This window comes from Glycine soja, chromosome 16, assembly GCF_004193775.1.
Source record: "Glycine soja cultivar W05 chromosome 16, ASM419377v2, whole genome shotgun sequence".
NCBI classification, from domain to species: Eukaryota; Viridiplantae; Streptophyta; class Magnoliopsida; order Fabales; family Fabaceae; genus Glycine; species Glycine soja.
Genome location: NC_041017.1, coordinates 37,329,337 through 37,350,636, shown reverse-complemented (window position 1 = coordinate 37,350,636; position 21,300 = coordinate 37,329,337). Strand labels below are relative to the sequence as shown.

The window sequence follows — 21,300 nt, the reverse complement described above, 5'->3', positions numbered from 1 at the left end:
ATTTATGTAGTATTTGACTATTAAGTTCTTCGCCTAAATAGATTATGTTAAACCCTAATTCCTAAATTAAGTAAACCCTCAATCATCAACCCTCAGTCAATCATAAAGCATAAACCCTAATCATGTAAACCCAAAACTAAGTAACCTGTAAACTCTAAAAACTAACTCTTAACTAAGTCAATCATAAACCCTAAACTCAATAAGCCATACCCATTAAATCTAACACTAAAATAAGTCTACTCTAACCCCAATATTGCATAAACATTAAACCCTAAATCTTAAATCATATATCCTAAACCATAAATCCTATATCATGAACAATAAAACATAAACCCTAAATAATACACACTAAACCAAAAACTCTTAACCCTAAGCCATAAACCCCTACAACAAACAAACTAAACCCTCAACATTTATCCCTAAAATAAGTAAACCTTAAATCACGTAAACCATAAATCCCATAATTATTTCTTTCTTTTATGTTTGGTAAATTTGTCTTTTTTCTAATTTGAATATTTGCATAGTTCATGAATGCATAAAAGAAATAATTATATGAACATTCATTGAAAGACACATTAATTGCCACATTACATGACTTATCCATGTTTGTTTCACAAGTATGTAAGTTAGTAACATTTCTTTAACAATAACTAAATGTTCAATATTTTCCTAAATCAACAAAATGTGTGGTCATCCTCATCAAATTGGTATACTTTTGCATTCTACTAATATAAGGAATATTCCACATTTTTGCTTGATAACGACAATGTGTTGACCATAACAAAGTTGTTGGTGGCAACAAACAACCGTCTCTTAGAAATACTTGTTACATAAACACATACACAATTGAAGAGACACACCCATTTTGACTCTCACATATTGACTTCATCATCCATCCTTCACTTCTCAACACTAGTTTCGCTCACAGCTTAAAGGGACACTCCCATTTTTTTATTACCCGTAACTGTCCATACTAAATATTTCTTGTATGCCTTATATTTTTCACTCCTTTCACAACCAATTAAAATATATGAGGTCCTTCCTCTATTTCCAATATTTGTGTCTGACCTCATAATCACGGTCACAAAACCAATATTATACGCAGCAGAGCGAGCCAAATGCAAAACATCATCATGGGTAACAAATACCTACAAAAGGGATAATACATGTTTAGTCTTTAAGGAACATTCATTTACTTACTTTAACATAATATAAAATTATATTAATACTTAGAAGTATTTAAGACATTATAACAATCAATATTTTTAAACACACCAAGTTCCTCTCCATTTTCTTCATTCATATTAACTTTTTCAAACATTATGTTGTCATATATCCACTGATATTCGTCCATCTTAACAAAACATTCAAATAAATTCAATGTCAAATTAACGACACCATACATAATTCTAATTATTTATAAATAAATATTTATTTTAAAAGAACTTCCATGTTAAAGTAATAATATATGACACAATTTTATTATTTTTTTACTTGCATAAAGTAGTTCAAGTAATAATATTTACACAAATATTAGAAAGATTTAATTACTCATTCGATTTTTTCTAAAAAAAAATATAAACTATTTTTTTATTACCTTTTAGTCCTTGCTACAAATTACTTATAAATTATCAACTCTTTTTTATTACAAATTATGTTGCGACAAATTATTTACGAATTACTTACTAATATTTTTATAGTTAATTGTAATTCATAATATTAATCATATTTTGATGATAAGGATTAAAATGGAATTTAAATAAAAACTATAACATTAAAAAGACCACTTTCAAATTGTAAGCACTAAAAGCTAATTAAAATGAAAATTAAAAGGACTAAAAAATTCAAATTTAAACTAAAAAAGACTAAAATTATCAAACTATATGGAACAAATAAGTAATTAAACATATTATAAAAAATATAACTAAATTTATAAAAAAAATTATAAAAATTTAAAAAATAATTTTGGGTTATATGTATTAACAATCCGTATATGTGATTCAGATTGACAATCTGTATAAAGTTTATGGATTGTCAATATGTATGTTTATTGCAAAACATATCACCACGTCCTACCAACAACCATCACGACCTCGCTCAAACCACCAACAACAACAACCAACAACTCAGTTGGAAAAAAAAACCTCAATTGCGTGAATAAAGAAAAAATAAAACGAAGACAGGAAGATGAAGAACTTAACAAGGGTAGTATTGGAATTTTATTAAAATGGTTGGGTGTAGAAGAAAAAGTTATGGTACAGGAAGAAAAGCCCTCATGGGGTCATATGAGCCCAAGTCTTCCCTAATTGGGCCAGAAGACATGTAGGAAAACAATTAACTCTTTTTTTTTCCATCAATAATCACTTATTTGAGTTTTGTTGGAAAAAAACATTATGATTTTTAAAGAATTTTAAATTTACATGTATTTTAAAAGTTGAGGATGAAATTTATTAATATTAAAATATAAAGGCCTTGATTAGCTTGATAAAATATAGAGACTAAAAATACATTTTTATATAAAATTCATATAAATAAATATTTTTCTTATATAAATTATGTTATAATCTTAATTATAATTAATTTTAAGAAAAAAATATTTTTACATATATAAATTATATTTTAGATTTATAATAAATAATTTAATTTGTAACATGAAATTTTTTTAACTATCAGTTATTTATTTCAAAATATATTATGTTATTTAGCTTCGTTTTTTATATTAATGACAATAATAATAACTAAATGGTTAAAAAATTGAAAATACAAAGTCTAATCTTTTAAAGACTTGTCAACTATGAGATTATTTCAATAACCTTTATTTATCTAATAATCTGTGACTAGTGGTGCATCTCAATTAAAAAAATAAGATTATATTTTAATATTTTGGGCAAATACAAAAACATTTGACATTAAAATAGTTCCTACGTTCCAAAAACTGTTGTTTACTTTTGTTTCTTATTTTTTCTATATTCATGGATTGATAGAAGAAAAAAAAAGGTAAGCAACATTCTTTCTTTAATACTCTTTTGCATAAACTATTTGTTATTAATTGAAATTTAAAATTATTACAAATCATAAAATTATGAGAGTTTCGTTTTTTTAATTTAATTTAATGAGTCTCCACTCATTGTTTATAATATTTAATAAATCCTAATCAATAGATAGCATGTTAAAAGAAATTCATTTAAATTAGAAAGTGTCTTGTAAAGTAGAACTAAAAAAAAATAATAAAATGTAACAGTACTAATTTGAGGAGGAAAAAAGTAAAAATAATAAATATAAATAGAAATGTGGCAGTGGGAGGTTAAAGGGTTTTCTAGCACATTTTGGCGGAAAACCTCAGCGTAGTTCCTAACACTACACTCTTCCGCCGATTATTTCTCCAAACCGATTATTCTTCTTCTGTGCCCTAGCGCCTTTTCCTCCGCCGTCAACCACCGTATCCCTCCCGCTTCCGGCACCGATCGAACAGTCTCCGGCCAAGTTCAGGTAATTCGCATTCTTCTCTCTGAACCACTGCTGCTTGAGGCGCCATTTACTGCATCGCCTCCCTCGCAGCGTGCTTTAGGGTTTTGCTTTTGGACTCGTCGTTAGTATGTTCATTTTTGGTGTTTTCTATGTTCGGAAAACGCTTGAATCTGCTTCGTTTTGTTCGGAGAGAACTGTGTTGTAGCGGTGTTTGAGTTTGAAACTAACTTGCTTTGCTACTGGATTTAGTTCTTGCTTGCGAAAATTCTCGGAATATTTTGAATCCAGGAAATCATGCACGCGCCAGTTCTAGTTCTCAGTAAGTTCTTTCTCTACTCTTATGCTCGTAGTTTTTCTTTTTCTTATTTTTTAAAATAATTTTTGTGTTTTTTTTATTGATTTTAAATGTTTTGGTATTTGGTTTGTGTTTGTTCGATTTGATTTCGCAGAGGACTCTTTGAAACGGGAGTCTGGATCTAAGGTCCGCTATGCTATTATTCAGGCGGCGAAGGTATTGCAGATTTCCAACTGATTCTTTTTGGATAATTTTTTCTATAAGCATTTATAGGAGAAGAAAATAAGAAGATAAAATGAATTGAACCTCTTTCATGAACTAAAATCAACTTATGCACTTAACTTTTATAAAATTTCTTTTGTCCAACTTTTCCAGAAGCTGAAATGCGTAAGTTTTGATTTTAGCAGCTTTATGGGAGAAGTCCAATTCAATTTAGAGAAATTTACCCAAACAAGACTTTACCAGTTGCTATTATTGTTCACTTGTTTCTAATCTAATATTGTTGATGATGCCAGGCTGTTGCTGATGTAGTCCGAACAACGTTGGGACCTAGGTCCATGCTAAAAATGCTTCTTGATGCTCAAGGAGGTTAGTGATTTCATTTTTTTACATAAAACTCCAACTTATCAAGGACTCACGTTTTTCAATAGTAACTTGCTGACTTCGTATATTTCTTGATTTTAATCTTTGGTTTGTGAGAGGGGTGTACATAGTTTTTTTGTTAATTGCAAACAATTGTTGTCACATTCAGTAAGATCATCTTTATAATTATTTAGTTTTTCTTATGCATGATGTGGGGATGGGATTATGATTTAGGTTCTGAATTCAGAACTGGAAATGTTTAGTGTTTACCATTGCCACTCAGTAGAGCACTTGTATTCTACGCATTTATTTGATCCTCGTTCTTTTTCTTTTTCCTTGCAAATTAACAGGAATTGTGGTTACAAATGATGGGAATGCTATCTTACGTGAATTAGACCTTGCTCACCCTGCTGCAAAGGTATTTGTATCTTTTGCTTCGCTTTATTGATATTGCTTTGTCACACATACATTATACATACTGCTATATACTGCACTGCACTCCAGACTATGTCTTGTGAAAGCATCACTTCTGTTAATCTAAGGCTTAGTTTCTCTTTATTGTGAAACTTAATAACTCTGTTTCTCTTATTTGAATGTATACAGTCTATGATTGAATTAAGTCGCACCCAAGACGAAGAAGTTGGAGATGGAACAACATCTGTCATCATTCTTGGTATGTTTCTGCATGATTTAATAGCAAAATTCTTGATTTTGTTATATTATATACCGAATGGACGATCAGATCTTAGTTGATTTATTGGGCAGCATATTCTCTTTTTACAATTTTCAATATTTTGTATTTTCGGTGCAGCTGGTGAGATGCTTCATGTCGCCGATGCATTCATTGACAAAATTCACCCTACAGTTATTTGCCGAGGTAACTTAATAGTGTTAACTGTTAATCAGTATTTCTCTCCTACATGGTATAAAATTGTTTATATTAATGAATGCTACAATTTTGTAATATGCAGCATATGCCAAAGCTTTGGAGGATGCTATTGCTGTTCTTGACAAAATTGCAATGCCTATCAATGCTCAGGATCGTAAGTTTTATTGCTGGTTTAGTACCTTATTGTATTAAAAAAATTCTTGCTCCCAATAATAGGAAGAAAGTTCACAGTCGCTGACAATTTAAAGCAAGACTGGGTGACAACCCCCCCCCCCCCCCCCCTCCTTAAATTTTTCTACCAAAAACAAGTTGATGCCTTTATGGTGTACTGAACTTTTTCAATTCTCTCCAATTGTTTGAAGATGAAGAACCTAGGTAGGTTTTCTAAAATCTATATAGTTTGGTAATAGGAATGTGATGTTCTTAAAAGATGACCAGTGTCCTATTGGAATTTGGTGTAAAATCTCCTAGAATTTGTAGTAACTGAGTAATATGCAGAAATGATACATAATTATTTCTTGACATATAATCTAAATGCTATGATGAATTAAACTGCAGGAGGTATAATGCTGGGGCTTGTAAAAAGCTGCATAGGTACCAAATTCACAGGCCGATTTGGGGATTTAATTGCTGTGAGTATCCCTCTTTCTCTTGTGCTAGGTTTCCTAATTGATATTATTCTTTGTTCTTATTTATACTTGTTGAGCTGTTTGTTCTGGCATATGGCTAATTCTTAAAACCCTGTTACAACCAAAAGTCATTATGTGGATCAGGTTCTAGATTTGTGGGACGGTTTTGTAGCAGTTATTCAATTGTATGTGTTGTCGTTATAGGAAGGAAGGTTGTGAACAGTTTTTGTTAAGTCGGGTGTTTTTCTGTTGTGTAAGTCTTAGAACTGTTTCCTCAAAGGAGAGCTTGGCTCTAAGGCTGGTAGGGAAATATGTCTACTTGATTTGTGTGTTTGTGTACTCTGTGTGGAATCCAAAAAAGTTTCTGTTTTAAACCCTATTATCCTATGTAAGAGGAAGCCTAGTCTCTGCAGCATTGCTGATAGGAAGGGTGGCTCACAGCTAGTGAAGTTGGATGTTAGCTATCATCTGTACATTGTTTTTCTACAAAAGCATGACTTGTTATTTTGATATATACAATTTACTTGTTCATTATCTATATGATTTTGGTATCTAGACAAATGTGTTTAAGCTATCTTCTTTTAATTAGATGGACCTGTGTAATTAGGTGATTTGCCTATGAATTCATCAAACTAATATATTTTCTTTGTCTTTAACATTGCATACATACATGAAAAGTTAGCAAATAGTTTCATAAAAATCTCATTTCATTTAGCTCTTGCTCTTCGGTTTTGTTGTTTGAATTAAAACCTTCTGCTAATCAAGAGTCGATAATTATTATAGCCTTCTGCAATTACATAGCATTTTTGGATCTATTGATTTATGTATCACATATTGTTCCTTGGTTACTTCCAGGACTTGGCTATTGATGCTACTACAACAGTAGGTGTTGAGGTTGGCCAAGGTTTGAGAGATGTGGATATTAAAAATTATATCAAAGTTGAGAAGGTCCCAGGTGGGCAGCTAGAAGATTCAAGAGTTCTCAAGGGAGTTATGATAAACAAAGATGTGGTTGCCCCTGGCAAAATGAGGAGAAAGATTGTTAATCCACGTATCATTCTTCTTGATTGTCCCCTTGAGTATAAAAAGGGTGAAAACCAAACAAATGCTGAACTGCTCAAAGAAGAAGACTGGAGTCTCTTATTGAAGATGGAAGAAGAATATATTGAGGAGCTATGCATGCAGATATTGAAGTTTAAACCAGACTTGGTAATCACAGAGAAGGGTCTGAGTGATTTGGCTTGCCATTATCTCAGCAAGCATGGAGTTAGTGCAATCAGGAGGCTGAGGAAAACTGATAATAATAGAATTGCAAAGGCTTGTGGTGCTGTTATTGTGAATAGACCAGATGAATTGCAGGAGTCTGATGTTGGTACTGGCGCTGGGTTATTTGAGGTTAAGAAAATTGGGGATGAGTACTTTGCATTTATTGTTGATTGCAAAGAACCCAAGGCTTGTACTGTTCTACTAAGGGGTGCTAGTAAGGATCTATTAAATGAAGTTGAAAGAAACCTACAGGTAAGCTATTGGCATGGTCTAAAGATTTAGTTCTGATCATACTGCTTTCTGAGAACTTATTTTCTTGACAGGATGCCATGTCTGTTGCAAGGAACATTATAAAAAATCCAAAACTTGTTCCTGGAGGTGGTGCTACAGAGTTGACAGTGTCAGCTGCCTTGAAACAGAAGAGTTCATCTATTGAGGGCATAGAGAAGGTGAGCGTAGTTTCTATGAACCAGTAGCAGTACTACTTTTTATTTGGTGGTTTGATGGATTCTAGTTCTATCTCTTGTCCGAGTAGCAGTTTACACTGATTCTCACTTAAGTGTTGTTGACTGACAGTGGCCTTATGAAGCTGCTGCCCTAGCTTTTGAAGCCATACCACGAACTTTGGCACAAAATTGTGGAGTAAATGTGATCCGGACTATGACTGCTCTACAAGGAAAAGTAAGTATAGTTTGCTAGTACTTACTGTATACAGTTTTTTCTCTGAAGTCTGATCATGTTTAATGTTGTGTTTTTGAAAATAATAGCATGCAAATGGAGAAAATGCGTGGATTGGTATAGATGGAAATACTGGTAGTATCACTGACATGAAAGAGTGCAAGGTACTTCACTTTCAACCGATTCTGTTAGATATGCATATTTTAAATGATACCAAAAACTGCCAATTGTTTTTTTGCCAACTGGAGTTAGTCACATTATGCTTAGAACTAACATTTCTCAGTTACTCCCAGAAGATGCAACACAGTGAAGAAAACTTGTGTTTTTATTTCTTTAGTAGAATAGTCATGTATAGTCATGTATTATTGCCAAACCTGAATTTACCCTTTTGTATCTTGTTTCAAAGTATTTGTACTTATGCTACTATCTTGATAAGCATATATGTCACCAAGTGGACTCAATGTTTTGTTCTAATGTGATGTTAGATCTGGGATGCCTACAATGTGAAGGCACAAGCATTTAAGACTGCCATTGAAGCTGCTTGCATGCTTCTGAGGATTGATGATATAGTGAGTGGGATCAAGAAGAAACAGGCCCCTGGAGCCACTCCTTCAAAACCCAAGGTTGAGACCGAGGCAGATGCTGACAGTGAGCAAATCCTTCCCGATTGAGAATCTTGTTTCAACTGACATTGTTTTTTGGTAGAGTTGATGATGTGTTAGGTTCTTAATCTTCCTTAAATTTTATCACTATTCTTAGAAGTTGAATCCTTTATTGGGATTTTTTTTGTGTCTTGTACTGTTTGCAAGAGCTAATTGTGTACTTCGTTGATGTTAAAGACTTGATTAACTGGCGTATGCTTTATTGGGTGTTCTCGGTTCATTATCTTGAGATTTTGTGCCAGGGTCAAACTGACCAGTTTCACCAATTCTGTTGAGCTGCTTCTGGTTTTTCATCCTATTCATTCGTGAAATGTTTTCTTCATCTTAATATATAAGCACTCCATTGGAACTTGTTCCGGTAAACTTTAGATTTTTTGTTGGTAATATTATTCTATTTCTGAAAAAATGCAATTTACATAAAAGTTGTACTCTGCCAATGTGACAAATGTCTTCTAGCTCGCCAGTGATTACTGATTACGTCTTTTAGAACAGTACCAAGGATTTAAGAAATGCTTGAGATAGGTATTTGATGCGCAGCATTAGATGATTCTCAAGTTTGTTTTGTATACTAAGATTGCTAATTATTGTAATTATTTTAAACGTGATATCTATAGTGAATTTTAATTATATTGATGGGGTATCAAAATTAAAGTCAATAATAACATTTCTTGTATGCATATTTCTTGTCTTCAATAATAACATTAGAATAAAGATGTCTTGATATAACTAGAACTCCAGTTGATTTATGATGGATTCAATCTTAACCTACCAAAAGCAGAAAAAAGGAAACAGAATCTAATGATGCTGGCTGTAACAATTAATTTGTGAGTTTCGGACGAACAATTCTGAGTGGTTATGTTTCGAAAGTCCCAAAATTGTTATTTATGTAAAAAAAAAAAAACTTAATTTGGGTTTTATTCATATTACGTGAACATCCAATATTTGCTGATAAATTAATGTTCACATGAATAAAAAAGTTTAATGTCTATGCACATGGTAATTTTTAAACTCTTTTTCTCTGAAAAATAAAATAAGGTTTCTCATTAAGAAATCAAATATAAAATGTTAGGATATACATTACGGTCCCAATTTCCCAACCTCAGGATGATTTTCTATTAAGAGATATGGTTGCAACTATATAATTCTTAAGGTCCTTGATAGTTTATATTATAGGAATTTGAACAACTAAGGAGTTGCTATGAAATTAAAGAAAAATTATACTACAAGAAATGTAAGAATTTATATTCTTTACAATTTTAAACAGTTTTTTTTTCTTTCTTTCAAAGAGTTAAAAAATGCAGAATTTATACATCAAGAAATGTAAGAAATTTTTCTTAACGTGACAAAATTTGATTGCTTCGAATCAACCTAAGGCTATTATTTAGGCCGTCACCATGAGTGGAACGCAAGAGCACCCTTACATGCATTTGATTTGTTGGTAACAAAAATCAGCACCTGATATTATACGATATCACAACTAAGGAAAAGAGCACAACATGATGGGAACATATATGCCCACACAACAACAGAAACTATCACCAAAACTTAACTTAGAAGATCTCAACAATGAGCAGTGCAATATCTTGCATAAAACAAAACACTATTACTACCACAGTTCAGACATAGGTATCAATGAGAGATTTCCTCATCTCATCCACAATTGCGCTAGGCTGCGCTTCTCTCAGCTTGAAAACACTCTCGATTACAGATAGCTCTGTTGCTGTGGTGTCCGAACCACAAAATGCAGTCCAATCATTAACTGTCATTCCAGCTGCTATTACTTCACTACCCCGGTTCACGGTCCCAGCCACCAAAGGAACCTGAAGAAGTGTAGAAAGTTCATCCAAGTCTTCTATGGAAGTATGAGGGTGAACCTGCATCAAATGTATGGTCAAAAGGCAGTATAGATGTCTATATTATGAATTCAAATAGATGATATGTTTTACTCACCAAGCCACCTCTATTGGAGAAGGCACAGTAACTACCAACAAGAATATTGCCAGCAATGGTCTGCCTGAAAACTTCTACTCCAAGAACATCTGCAATCATCTCTTCAGTCTCCTGAATAAAAACTTAATCGTTGAATACTAAAGAAAGCCAAGATTTATATATAAAATTCAAAGATAAATGCAAATAACAATGATGGATAAAAAGGGTTTGAACCGCTAATTGGATTACTTTAAATCATAAGAGTGGTGGTGTGTTAATATTGACACCTATATGGGAATAAGGTTCATATGCATAGCAATAAGAGAACATGTTTGGCAGACAAACAAGACATGAATAGGTCCTTAACAGAGAATTATCTAGTATAACATTTTATGTTATAAACAGAGATTAGTTTGATTAACAAAACCATCATTAGGTGATCCAATTCCCTACACATTGATACATGTTAAATTTTGCATGTTATTTCCAAGAAATGATAGTTTGTTTCAGTAGTCCACAATAAGGCAATACCCTGTCAAGATCAGTGTGTGTGAGGGCCACATGGTCATTACATGCTATACAATTTCCCAGAGCAGATAACCTTTCGTCTATTCGCTGAACAACAACTTGATCAGGTAGACTGTTTCTCAAATGTTGAAGTTCTACAAAAATAACATAAGATCAAGTACCATAAAGTCAGTATATTATAAATAGTGTGGAGGTTCCCACCAACAAAAATGGTACATAAGATACAAGAAAAAAAAATATATAGAAAGGCTTAGTGACTAGACTGTTGATAAAGATGAGATGCTAACAAACAAATGAACAGAATTCGGAACCATTATGATATCAGCTAATTGCATAACCACAAGATAACCGTCAAACACTCCCTGTCTATATTTGGTAATTAAACAAGTATATTTGTTTGATTATTTTCAATTACAACATATAGAAGCAATAGTATTAAATATCTTCATAGAAATGAGCATTTGTTTATCCCATCTGTGCTAGCAGCAATCAGAATCATCGGTCAAATGTTGAATAACCGTTTGACATATTTTATTCACAAAGTCAATAGGGTGAATTTTTGTTTGGGGAGAAAGGGAGTTACAAAGTCATTGTAACAGGGCCAAATCACATTATAAGTACTAAAAATCAAAACAAACATAAAGAAATAGGAATCACCTTGGTCTGTGGTGGTATGGGGCAAGAGAAGCCCATTCTTGTTACCTGCAAACCAATAGAATGGTAAATTAATTAGGTCCAATAAACTGATAGCGAACAAAATGAAGAAATTGATGCAGCCATTTCTTTCTTTGTTAATTAAAACAAGAAAAATAATTAAATATATAGGATGGAGGCATCTCAACTGTGATGTGGAGTATGTATTAATACTCCTAGAGAACCCAAGAGAATAAATGAGGAAAAGAAAAACTTTACCAGCACAAAGACGACCAATAATACGAGTACCGCCAATGGATGTCTTGACCACAGGGATAACACCTGCTAACTCGGCTTCAAATACACTGTATCAAGCAACATATTAATTTATTCATTTATAGACCTATCATAACAATCTCAAACCATTTGTAACCAAATACATATATAATAACTTGAATCCATATTAGAATATATTTTCACTAAGTCCAAAATGAATGAAAACCTGTAGAAGCTTTCAGAACCACCAATGGCAACCAAACAGTAGGCATTGGTAAGTTTAGAGAAGACTCCAACTTCACAATTATTTTCAAACTGAAGTCCTGCAGGAAATCCATAGTCATTCAATATATTAATTTAAAAAGTAAAAAAAAATTCCACCAAAGAAGACCATAAAGTATTAAACAACATAAATGAGCAAACCTGGTAAAAGGTACAGATTAAACAGATAGGGAAAACACATATGTTTCACTTACTAGTTGCCATGATTGAGAATGACAGAAATCGTTGACCCAAGTAATCAAATTGAAGATCTACAGCATTAGAATTTTAATCAGAAAAACAAAAATAAAGGCCCCATGTTTCATATGATTATAAATTTTAAAAATATACTCCTCATATCTAAAAATATAAACCTCACATTATAAAAATAGCAGAACAGAAAGGGCAAATTATGTTTTAATTTAGTACAGTTTCAACATTGAACATCTCAAAACTCAGCTGAAAAGTAGTACATTATGATTCCTTTAAAAAAATACGATTAGCTTTCATTCCATTATTTTGATTTAAAAAAAATACGATTTCTTAAAAAACTTGAGAGAAAAATTATTTTTCCATTAAAACGTAAACTGTCACAAACACAAACACGCACATAGTTCATCCCATCATTTTTACTTAAAACATTGAAAAGGGATTAATATATTTTGTGTCTGAAAGCTTCATGTCTATAATTTCAGCTCGGCAACGCAATCAAATAAAAACCCATCCAAGGGAAAGACTAGTAACAAAATAAAGATAATAAATTTGCATTAAAATGGGAACCCCCAATTCCCAAATAATCTATAACCTAATTTGGGGCATTATGAAAGGAAAGTTGGATGTGCAAACATGAAGAGAAGAATACCTGGTGCGCGGCCGAGATAGCGGCGGCGCCGGAAGAGAGGTTGCCGGAGCTGAAAGCACGAATGGAGAGAGAGACAGAGACAGAGAAAGAAATTAGGGTATTGCGTTTTGTACTTGACTGTACCGTGGGCTGCACGGTTTTTATTTTATTTTTATTTTACATATATACATTTTATTTAGTTGATATCGAAAATACTATTCATGAAACAATCAAAAATTAGGTTAAGAGATAATGTAATTTTAAACAGATAAAATTAAAATCACGTGATTAGTAGAGGATAAATATTTATTTTATAATTAAAATTTATGATAAATGAATAAATACTTTTAAAATTTTAAATTATATTTTAGGTTTTGTTTTTATATATTTAGAATTTATAAATAAATGTATTATATTATAATTAAATATTTAATATATTTAAATAGATAAATTATATTTTAGTTATATAACAAAATAGCGATATTAAATTATTTTTTAATTATTGATTAATTTAAAATATTAAAATTTTAATTTAGCCAAATAATAATAAAAATAATAAAAGAACCCCTACAAGACACTCGCAATTCGTATCTTGTAACTTAACCGAACCAATTCGATTAAACTATATATATATAAAAAAAAAAAGCATCGTATAATCAATATGCCAAAAGAAAAGAACATCGTGCAATCAATAATAATAATTAAATTACCAGACACATGCACTTTCTTCTTGCTAGTCGCTAATGTACTGGCTCTGTATTAGTGTGGTGTGATTGAATATGATCCACTTGAGTATTTCCCAAAAGGGAATTACAGAAAATGGGTTTAATTCATATGACGTGGACATCTCATAGTTGCTTATTAGTTATTACCCTAAACCCTAAAATATATATTTTATTTGATAAATTACAGTCCCAATTTCCCAGCCTCAGATACTTTTCTGTTATATATAGTTGCAACTATCTTCTTAAAAAGTTAAAATCCTTAGTAATTCCTCAGATATGTTTTAAAGTTATTGAAATTTCAACAACTATTTGAGAGTTACTAAAAAATTGAGGTTAAATTATAAAACAGTAACATAGATTTGTTCCAACAAGATGGCTAATATATGATTGCAAAAAGATCCCTACAAGCATGTGAATTGTGGGTCACAAAAATAAGCACTTAGTATATGATATCACAACTAATGAAGAGTAAAATTCATGATGGGAATATATATGTCCACGTTGCACAAGACAAACTATCACCAAAACTTAAAAGATCTTAACAATGAGGAGTGCAATATATATGTTCTTGCATAAACAACTAATTTCCACAGTTCAGACATAGGTATCAATGAGGGATTTCCTCATCTCATCCACAATGGCACTATGCTGTGCTTCTCTTAGCTTGAAAACACTCTCAATCACAGATAGCTCTGTTGCTGTGGTGTCTGAACCACAAAGGAACCTGAAGAAGAGTAGAAAGTTCATCCAAGTCTTCTATGGAAGTATAAGGGTGGACCTGCATCAAGTGTATTGTCAAAAGACACTGTAGATGTCTAAATTATGAATTTCAAAGAGGGAATATATTATACTCACCAAACCACCTCTGTTGGAGAAGGCACAGTAACTACCAACCATAATATTATCAGCAATGGTATGCCGGAAAACTTCTACTCCAAGAACATCTCCAATAATCTCCTCGGTCTCCTGAACAAAAACTTAACATTGAGCACTAGAGCAAGCAAGATTTATATATAAAATTCAAAAGTTAAATGCAAATAACAATGATGGATAGAAAGGGTTTGAAGCACTAATTTGGATTAGTTTAAATCAAAGGAGCAGTGTGTTAATATTGACACCTAGATGGGGAATTAGCTCCATATGCATTGAATAAGAGAACACGTTTGGCAGAGCAACAAGACTTGATTAGGTCATTAGCAGAGAATTATCTAGTATAACAATTTAATTTATAACAAGGATTTCTTTGAGTAACAAGTTATGGATATTATCAGCATTCTTTATTCAAAAATTCCATCAAAAGGGAAGAAAAAACTTGCAGATATTCAAAAAAGTTTCTTGTTCTTTTTGATAAAAGCTGAAGTTCTTAGCATACAATGCATTCACAACTCTGAACCCAAATCTACAAAATTTAAATCATGTATCATACATTTGTCAAATTCCATTGGCTAGTTGGCTGTGATACATGCCAGAAAATTTTGCAATGTAAATTTTGCATTTTATTTCCAAGAAATTACAGTTTGTTTTAGTCAAAACTTAAGGTGATCAGTTTCAGAAAAACTAGCAATATTTATGCAATAATTAGTTCATCCTATTATTTATCGTCTATGCTTAACATGTATACAAGTCCCTCTTCAAATCAATTTCCAATCCTAGACATGAATGAACAGACTAGTGCAGAAAAAAAATTGTAGTCTACAACAAGACAATACCCTATCAAGATCAGTGTGAGCGAGGGCCACATGGTCACTACATGCTATACAATTTCCCAGAGAACATAACCTTTCTTCTATCCGCTGAACAACTTGATCAGGTAGACTGTTTCTCAAATGTTGAAGTTCTACAGCAATAACCGTGGCAATAAGATCAAGTACCATAAGTCAGTATATCGTAACTTGTGTGGAACTTTATATATACCACCAACAAAAATTATGCATCAGATACAAGAGAGAAAAAATACTGTCATAATCCAGAAATCCCACCCTCAGGCCTCAACATAAAGAATTTGTACAGAAGACAAATAAGAGCTGATCAAAACCAAGGAAAAAAATGCTGAATGGCCTAGAGACTATAGTTTAGATAAAGATGAGCTGCTTGCAAACAAAAGAACAGAATTCGGAATCTTTATGATATCCGCTAATTGCATAACCACAAGACAACCATCAAACACTCCCTGTCTATAATTTGGTATAATCAGTAGATTTGTTTGATTATTTTCAATTACAACTATAAAGAAGCAATAGTGTTAAATATTTCATAGAAATAAGCATTTCTACATCCCATCTGTGCCAACAACATCATCAGTCAAAGGTTGAGTAAGCCATTTTACATATATTATTCACAAAGTTAATAGGGGGAACTATTGTTTGGGGACAAAGGGAGTAACAGAAATGTTTTAACAGGCCATAGCACATGATATTAAAAAAGAAACTTAAAGTACTAAGAATCAAAAAACAAAGATAACAAAAATAGGAATCACCTTGGTCTGTGGTGGTATGGGGCAAGAGAAGCCCATTCTTGTTTCCTGCAAACCAATAGAAAGGTAAATTAATTTGGTTCAATAAAATTATAATGACTAAAACAAAGAGACTGATGTAGCCATCACTTTCTTTGTTGATTAAAACAAGAAAATTAATTAAATTTATAGGATGGACTAATACTCCCTAAGAAACCAAGAGAATAAATGAGGATAAGGAAAACTTTACCAGCACAAAGATGACCAATAACACGAATACCACTAATGGATGTCTTGACCACAGGGATAACACCTGCTAACTCGGCTTCAAATAAACTGTATCATGCAACATATGAACATGTTAATTTATTCATTTATAAATACCATAACAATTCAAACCATTTAAAACCAAATACATATATAATAACTTAAATCCATCTAGAGAGAAGTTTTCAGAACCTGTAGAAGTTTTCAGAACCTCCAATGGCAACCAAACAGTAGGCATTGGTAAGTTTAGAGAAGGCTCCAACTTCACAATTATTTTCAAACTGAAGTCCTGCAGGAAACCCATAGTCATTCAATATTAATTTAAAAATTAAAAATGATTTCACCGAAGAAGACCATAAAGTAATATACAATAAACAACAACATAAATGAATAAACTTGGTAAAAGATAAAGATTAAACAGATAGGGAAAATATATGTTTCACTAACTAGTTGCCATGAATGAGATGACAGAAATCTTTGACCCAAGTAATCAAATTGAAGATCTGCAGTGTTAGAATTCTAATCAGAAAAACAGAGTAAAGGACCGTTTTCAGTATGAAAATAAATTCAAACAATATAGACCTCATATCTAAAGCTTATAACCCTCACATAGTAAATAACAGGTCTTCACCTTAGACTTTACATGAAGGTTTTGGAATAAAATTGTTTTTTTTTTTACCCATGGAATAAGATTGTTAAGATAGAAATTTACAACAAAAAAATTGAGAAGGGGTTGGCATTGTTTAAACCAAGCATTCCCCCATGGACAGTTTTAGATTTGAAACTCATTAAGTAACTGGAACTGATCTTCACTGAACTGGAATAAAATAAGAGAAAAATAAACAAAAAAGGAATGATGTCTCCACTACAAACTGTCCATTCAAATGTCATTTAAAAACTTGTTTATTCTCTCCACTGCTTCTGGCATTTGCTAGACATGATAAGACACGGCAGAACAGCACAAGTAGATTATGTTCTATGTTAAGTAAATTTTAAAAATTGAACCCCCCAAAACTCATTGAAAAAAGTGTTACATTTTGATTCCATTAAAAAAGAGTGAAACCAAACAGAACAGAATGTTCTGTTACTTTCAGTCAGTTTGGCAAACACTACCTTAGCAACAATGTACATGTTGAAATATTCAATCCAAGAACACCCAACAGCTCCCATCATTATGTTGATTATCAGAATCCTTAAAACCAACAGCAGGAAAAATTGCCTCTGCCGAAAAGATATTAACTTTGAAAAAATCTCTTATTTAATGCATTATTGGAATGGTTTATCTTGAATTAAAAATATATATAATGTCCTAAAAGAATGCACTTTTAATTGTTTGGGGGTATAGTATTTTGTCCTATATATATATGGCTGAATTGTTACATAGGGCCTTAAAAATTCCAATCATTAAACCATACTTTTAGACAAGGCTATGTGGTTGCATTGCACACTCGTTTCCATATGCTCTTCAATTCATTGCTTGACTTCTCCTCCTTTGTGATGTACTAGTATCCTTTTATATATTATGACAACATTGACAAGATGCAGTGTTTTAGCTTAGAGAGACCTTGGATCTCCCTCTAAGAAAAATAAATAAAATTAAAGATAAATATTAACTAATGATTGTAGTGATATATTTCCTTCTTCTCGAAATGATTGTAGTTTTTGGTCTTTGAAAAAGATAAATACTAACTAATGTTTTTAGGACATTACTTAAAAAATTAAAATGATTTTTTTTTGTTGAAATACATAAAATTATGTTATTCAGCTTTTCTATAATTTTGATGCAGTGGGTGGATGAATTGTAATGTTCTTAATTGAATTCCTTAATAAGCACGTCTTGTGCTTATGTAAGGGTTATTAATAACTATTTTAATTTACCCATTAAAAAATATACTTTTTTGTTGTTGTTTATTGTGTTCCGTTAAACGTTGGAAGTTGTCTTACCTTAATACAGATTAGTACGTAGTACTGTTTCTCACGTTTGTATTTTTAAACTTTGATATTTCAAATATAAAAAAAAAAAAAAGTTAAAGTATACACCTGTTCTGTTTTGCGTCATTGACTTGCTAAATGCTTCCAATTTTTTTACAAAATTAAGGATGATAAATACTAGTTTTGTTCCTAGATTTAAAAAATCTGTGATAAAAAATAAATTTTTTGTTCCTTGTTATAAATCACGTTCTAGAAAGTTTAATTTATTATTTCTTTATACAAGTCAATTTATTAAATATATGAAATATTAAATATTGTCTTTCTCAACTCTATTCTTAATATCTAATTATATGCCATGCTTATTTACTGAGAATAAATTTTATATAAGAATAGTTTTAAAAATTGAAATTATTTTTTTAATAAATACTAAGAAAAATATGTATTAATAATAAATATTTTTTGTAAATTGTTTTAAATTACTCCTAGATATTTTCTTCTATCTTAAATACGAATGTATTGAAATGCATATATTAATTTTAGTCATATTCTAATAAATTATTAACTTATTTTCTCTTTTTGTACTTTATCTACATAGTAGGTAGAAGTAGAAGTTCTCACCTTTGCGTTTTTGTAGGTTAACTTTCTCTGTAGCGTGATATTGTCACAAGAACATATAAGATTCCAATAGAAACTAAACTACTTTAAGAGCAATCCATGTTCTTTGTATATAGATTTAACTTCCCTGCCTTAGTGGCTAAAAGCATTATATAAAGAGTTGTTTTACCAATATGTTTCGATGAAAAATTTCATAATAGGAGAAGGAAAAAAAATCTCTCATAAGATAAAATTAGCTTATATAAACTCTCTCACATTAGCTATGCAAAAATTTATTTTAATTTATGCACATGTTCCTGTTTATTAAGTCATCATTTAACCCCACTGACAGCAGAAGTAAAATAAATAAAAAAGTCGATTAAAATCAAAACAAACATCTTTAAATGACTAAAATTAAAAAAATCCTTATTTTATAAGGAACAAAAAATTATTTAATTGATAAAAATTAATGATTAAAATTATAATAAAGATTCTATAGAAGTATACTAAATGATGGATTTATTAAATATAATTTCAATTAATAATTATAATTTAATATTATATAGAGCGTGGGGCAGTGGGAGCGGGGCAACACTATTTTAGAATTTTGTATAAAATAATTTTAAACCTAATTGCAACATTCTTTTATTAATTTTTCTATTTTTATGATATACATGAAATATATTTTGTGCTTTCGAGATATTAAATACTTAACTTTTTTCTTTAATATTTTCTTCATAAAATAGTAAAAAAAATATATTAGGTGGAAATAACATTATCCTTTTGTATGCTCCAACTAAGATTGTTAATAAAATAGTAAAAAATTATTTAAAAAAATATTATAAACAATATATTGTTTATTGCGTTCCGATAAACATTGGAAAATGGAAATATCGCTGTCTTACTTGGACAGGTTCTTAAGTGCCAGTGTCACGAATATATTTTTAAATAAGGATAAGGTACTTCATACTTCCTAACACTGATATGAAATTCAAATATATATTCTAGGTATGCGTCAGTTCTATGTTTTTTTTAAAGAGACGTGTTAGTCCAATGCTATTTTTTACAGCAGTCCAATGTTATTTTATATTTGATGCATTTTAAACATAAAATAAAACAAAGGATCAACAAGTGTCACATCTTTATATCTATAAAAAAATTGTATTATAAGGGAATTAAATACCAACAACAGTTGTTGCTTGTCGGTTCAATTCGATCATATTAAATTTGATTTTTTAAGGAAAGTCTTATATTTAAGTTTTATAGATAAAAAATATAATTAAAAGAAAATATTGTTAAGGGAGTATTTGGTATGAGAGAAATTTTTTTCTCCAAAAAGTTAAATTCCTATATCTTAATTTGAAATTCAATTAAGGATTGGCATCTTCTAATAAATATCTTTTCAGATATATAAATTAGGGATCAGATTAGTGACCACATGCTTAATATACAAAATTATTTACTAATCATGTCTCACTATGTTGGTGATAATTAGCTTGAGGTTCAAAAGTTGAAATAGCTAGATGCACCAAGATTCGACCATTGTAGAAAAAAATCATTTTTAATTAAATATTAAATATATGTTAAATGTTAATTATGCTTATATGCTGAGAATAATTATAATTTTTTTATAAAATTCAAAAATATTAACAAGCTTTTTAAATCTCTGAATTTTTTAAAAGTCACTTATAAGAAAGAACAAGGGAGTTAAAGGATACGAATGAGTACTCTTAAGATACTATATATACGAATGAGTACTCTTAAGATACTATATATATATATATATATATTAAAGGATATTAAAAATTTAATAAAGATTATAATATATTAAAAAATTATAATTTTATCAAATATTCCTGAATTAACACTACTTGTACATAAGAAAACAATTTTATTTTCTTCCTCAGACGTGTCAAATATACATAGGATGGTGATCTAAGTTACTTAAAGGGTTATTCACCCAATAATTCTTTATATATATTAAATTTAAATTATTCTACTGTTGAATATTTAGATATTAGCTCAACGGTTATGTACATCAAATTTTATATAAACAAGATATTTGTAGTTAAGCAATCAATATTTTAAAAGAGTAAAATATTGTATGCAATGGTAGCATAATATTTTTTATTTTATCAGGATAAGTTTTTTGAGTTTTACAATTATCACTTAAAAAGTTAAATCAATGATAATTTTTAATTGATTGACAAGTTCAATTTTTTTTAAAACTAACAATGCATACAAATTAAAATATTTAAAAAATTATATTGTACATTAAATTTATTTAATGGATTATCAAATAGTTTTGAAATTTTATAAAAAATTGTAGACTTAATATACTCAATAAGAATAATGGTTTTTTTGTCTTTGGTACAAATTGCTAATGTATTTTA

The 21,300-nt window shown here is 30.5% G+C and overlaps 1 protein-coding gene and 1 pseudogene across 2 annotated transcripts; one reads left to right on the top strand and one right to left on the bottom strand.

Annotated features, from left to right (window-relative positions):
* Positions 1-3,335: 3,335 nt before the first annotated feature.
* LOC114390690 (T-complex protein 1 subunit gamma) lies at positions 3,336-8,832 on the top strand. Its single transcript, XM_028351527.1, has 14 exons — positions 3,336-3,489; positions 3,718-3,787; positions 3,918-3,979; positions 4,279-4,351; positions 4,696-4,763; positions 4,949-5,018; positions 5,157-5,222; positions 5,317-5,388; positions 5,793-5,866; positions 6,719-7,381; positions 7,453-7,578; positions 7,706-7,810; positions 7,897-7,971; positions 8,293-8,832. Exons 2-14 carry the CDS (start codon positions 3,763-3,765, stop codon positions 8,476-8,478), a joined length of 1,665 nt encoding a protein of 554 aa, XP_028207328.1. The 5' UTR covers positions 3,336-3,489; positions 3,718-3,762; the 3' UTR covers positions 8,479-8,832.
* A 1,032-nt stretch (positions 8,833-9,864) lies between these two features.
* Positions 9,865-16,853, bottom strand: LOC114390042 (annotated as a pseudogene). Its single transcript, XR_003661812.1, has 15 exons — positions 16,829-16,853; positions 16,574-16,670; positions 16,365-16,450; positions 16,139-16,183; positions 15,372-15,499; positions 14,518-14,628; positions 14,263-14,440; positions 12,943-13,087; positions 12,312-12,368; positions 12,062-12,158; positions 11,839-11,924; positions 11,584-11,628; positions 10,930-11,060; positions 10,420-10,530; positions 9,865-10,343 (listed from the first exon to the last, which is right to left on the bottom strand). The product of XR_003661812.1 is annotated as an uncharacterized LOC114390042 (transcript).
* Between the last annotated feature and the right edge of the window lie 4,447 nt (positions 16,854-21,300).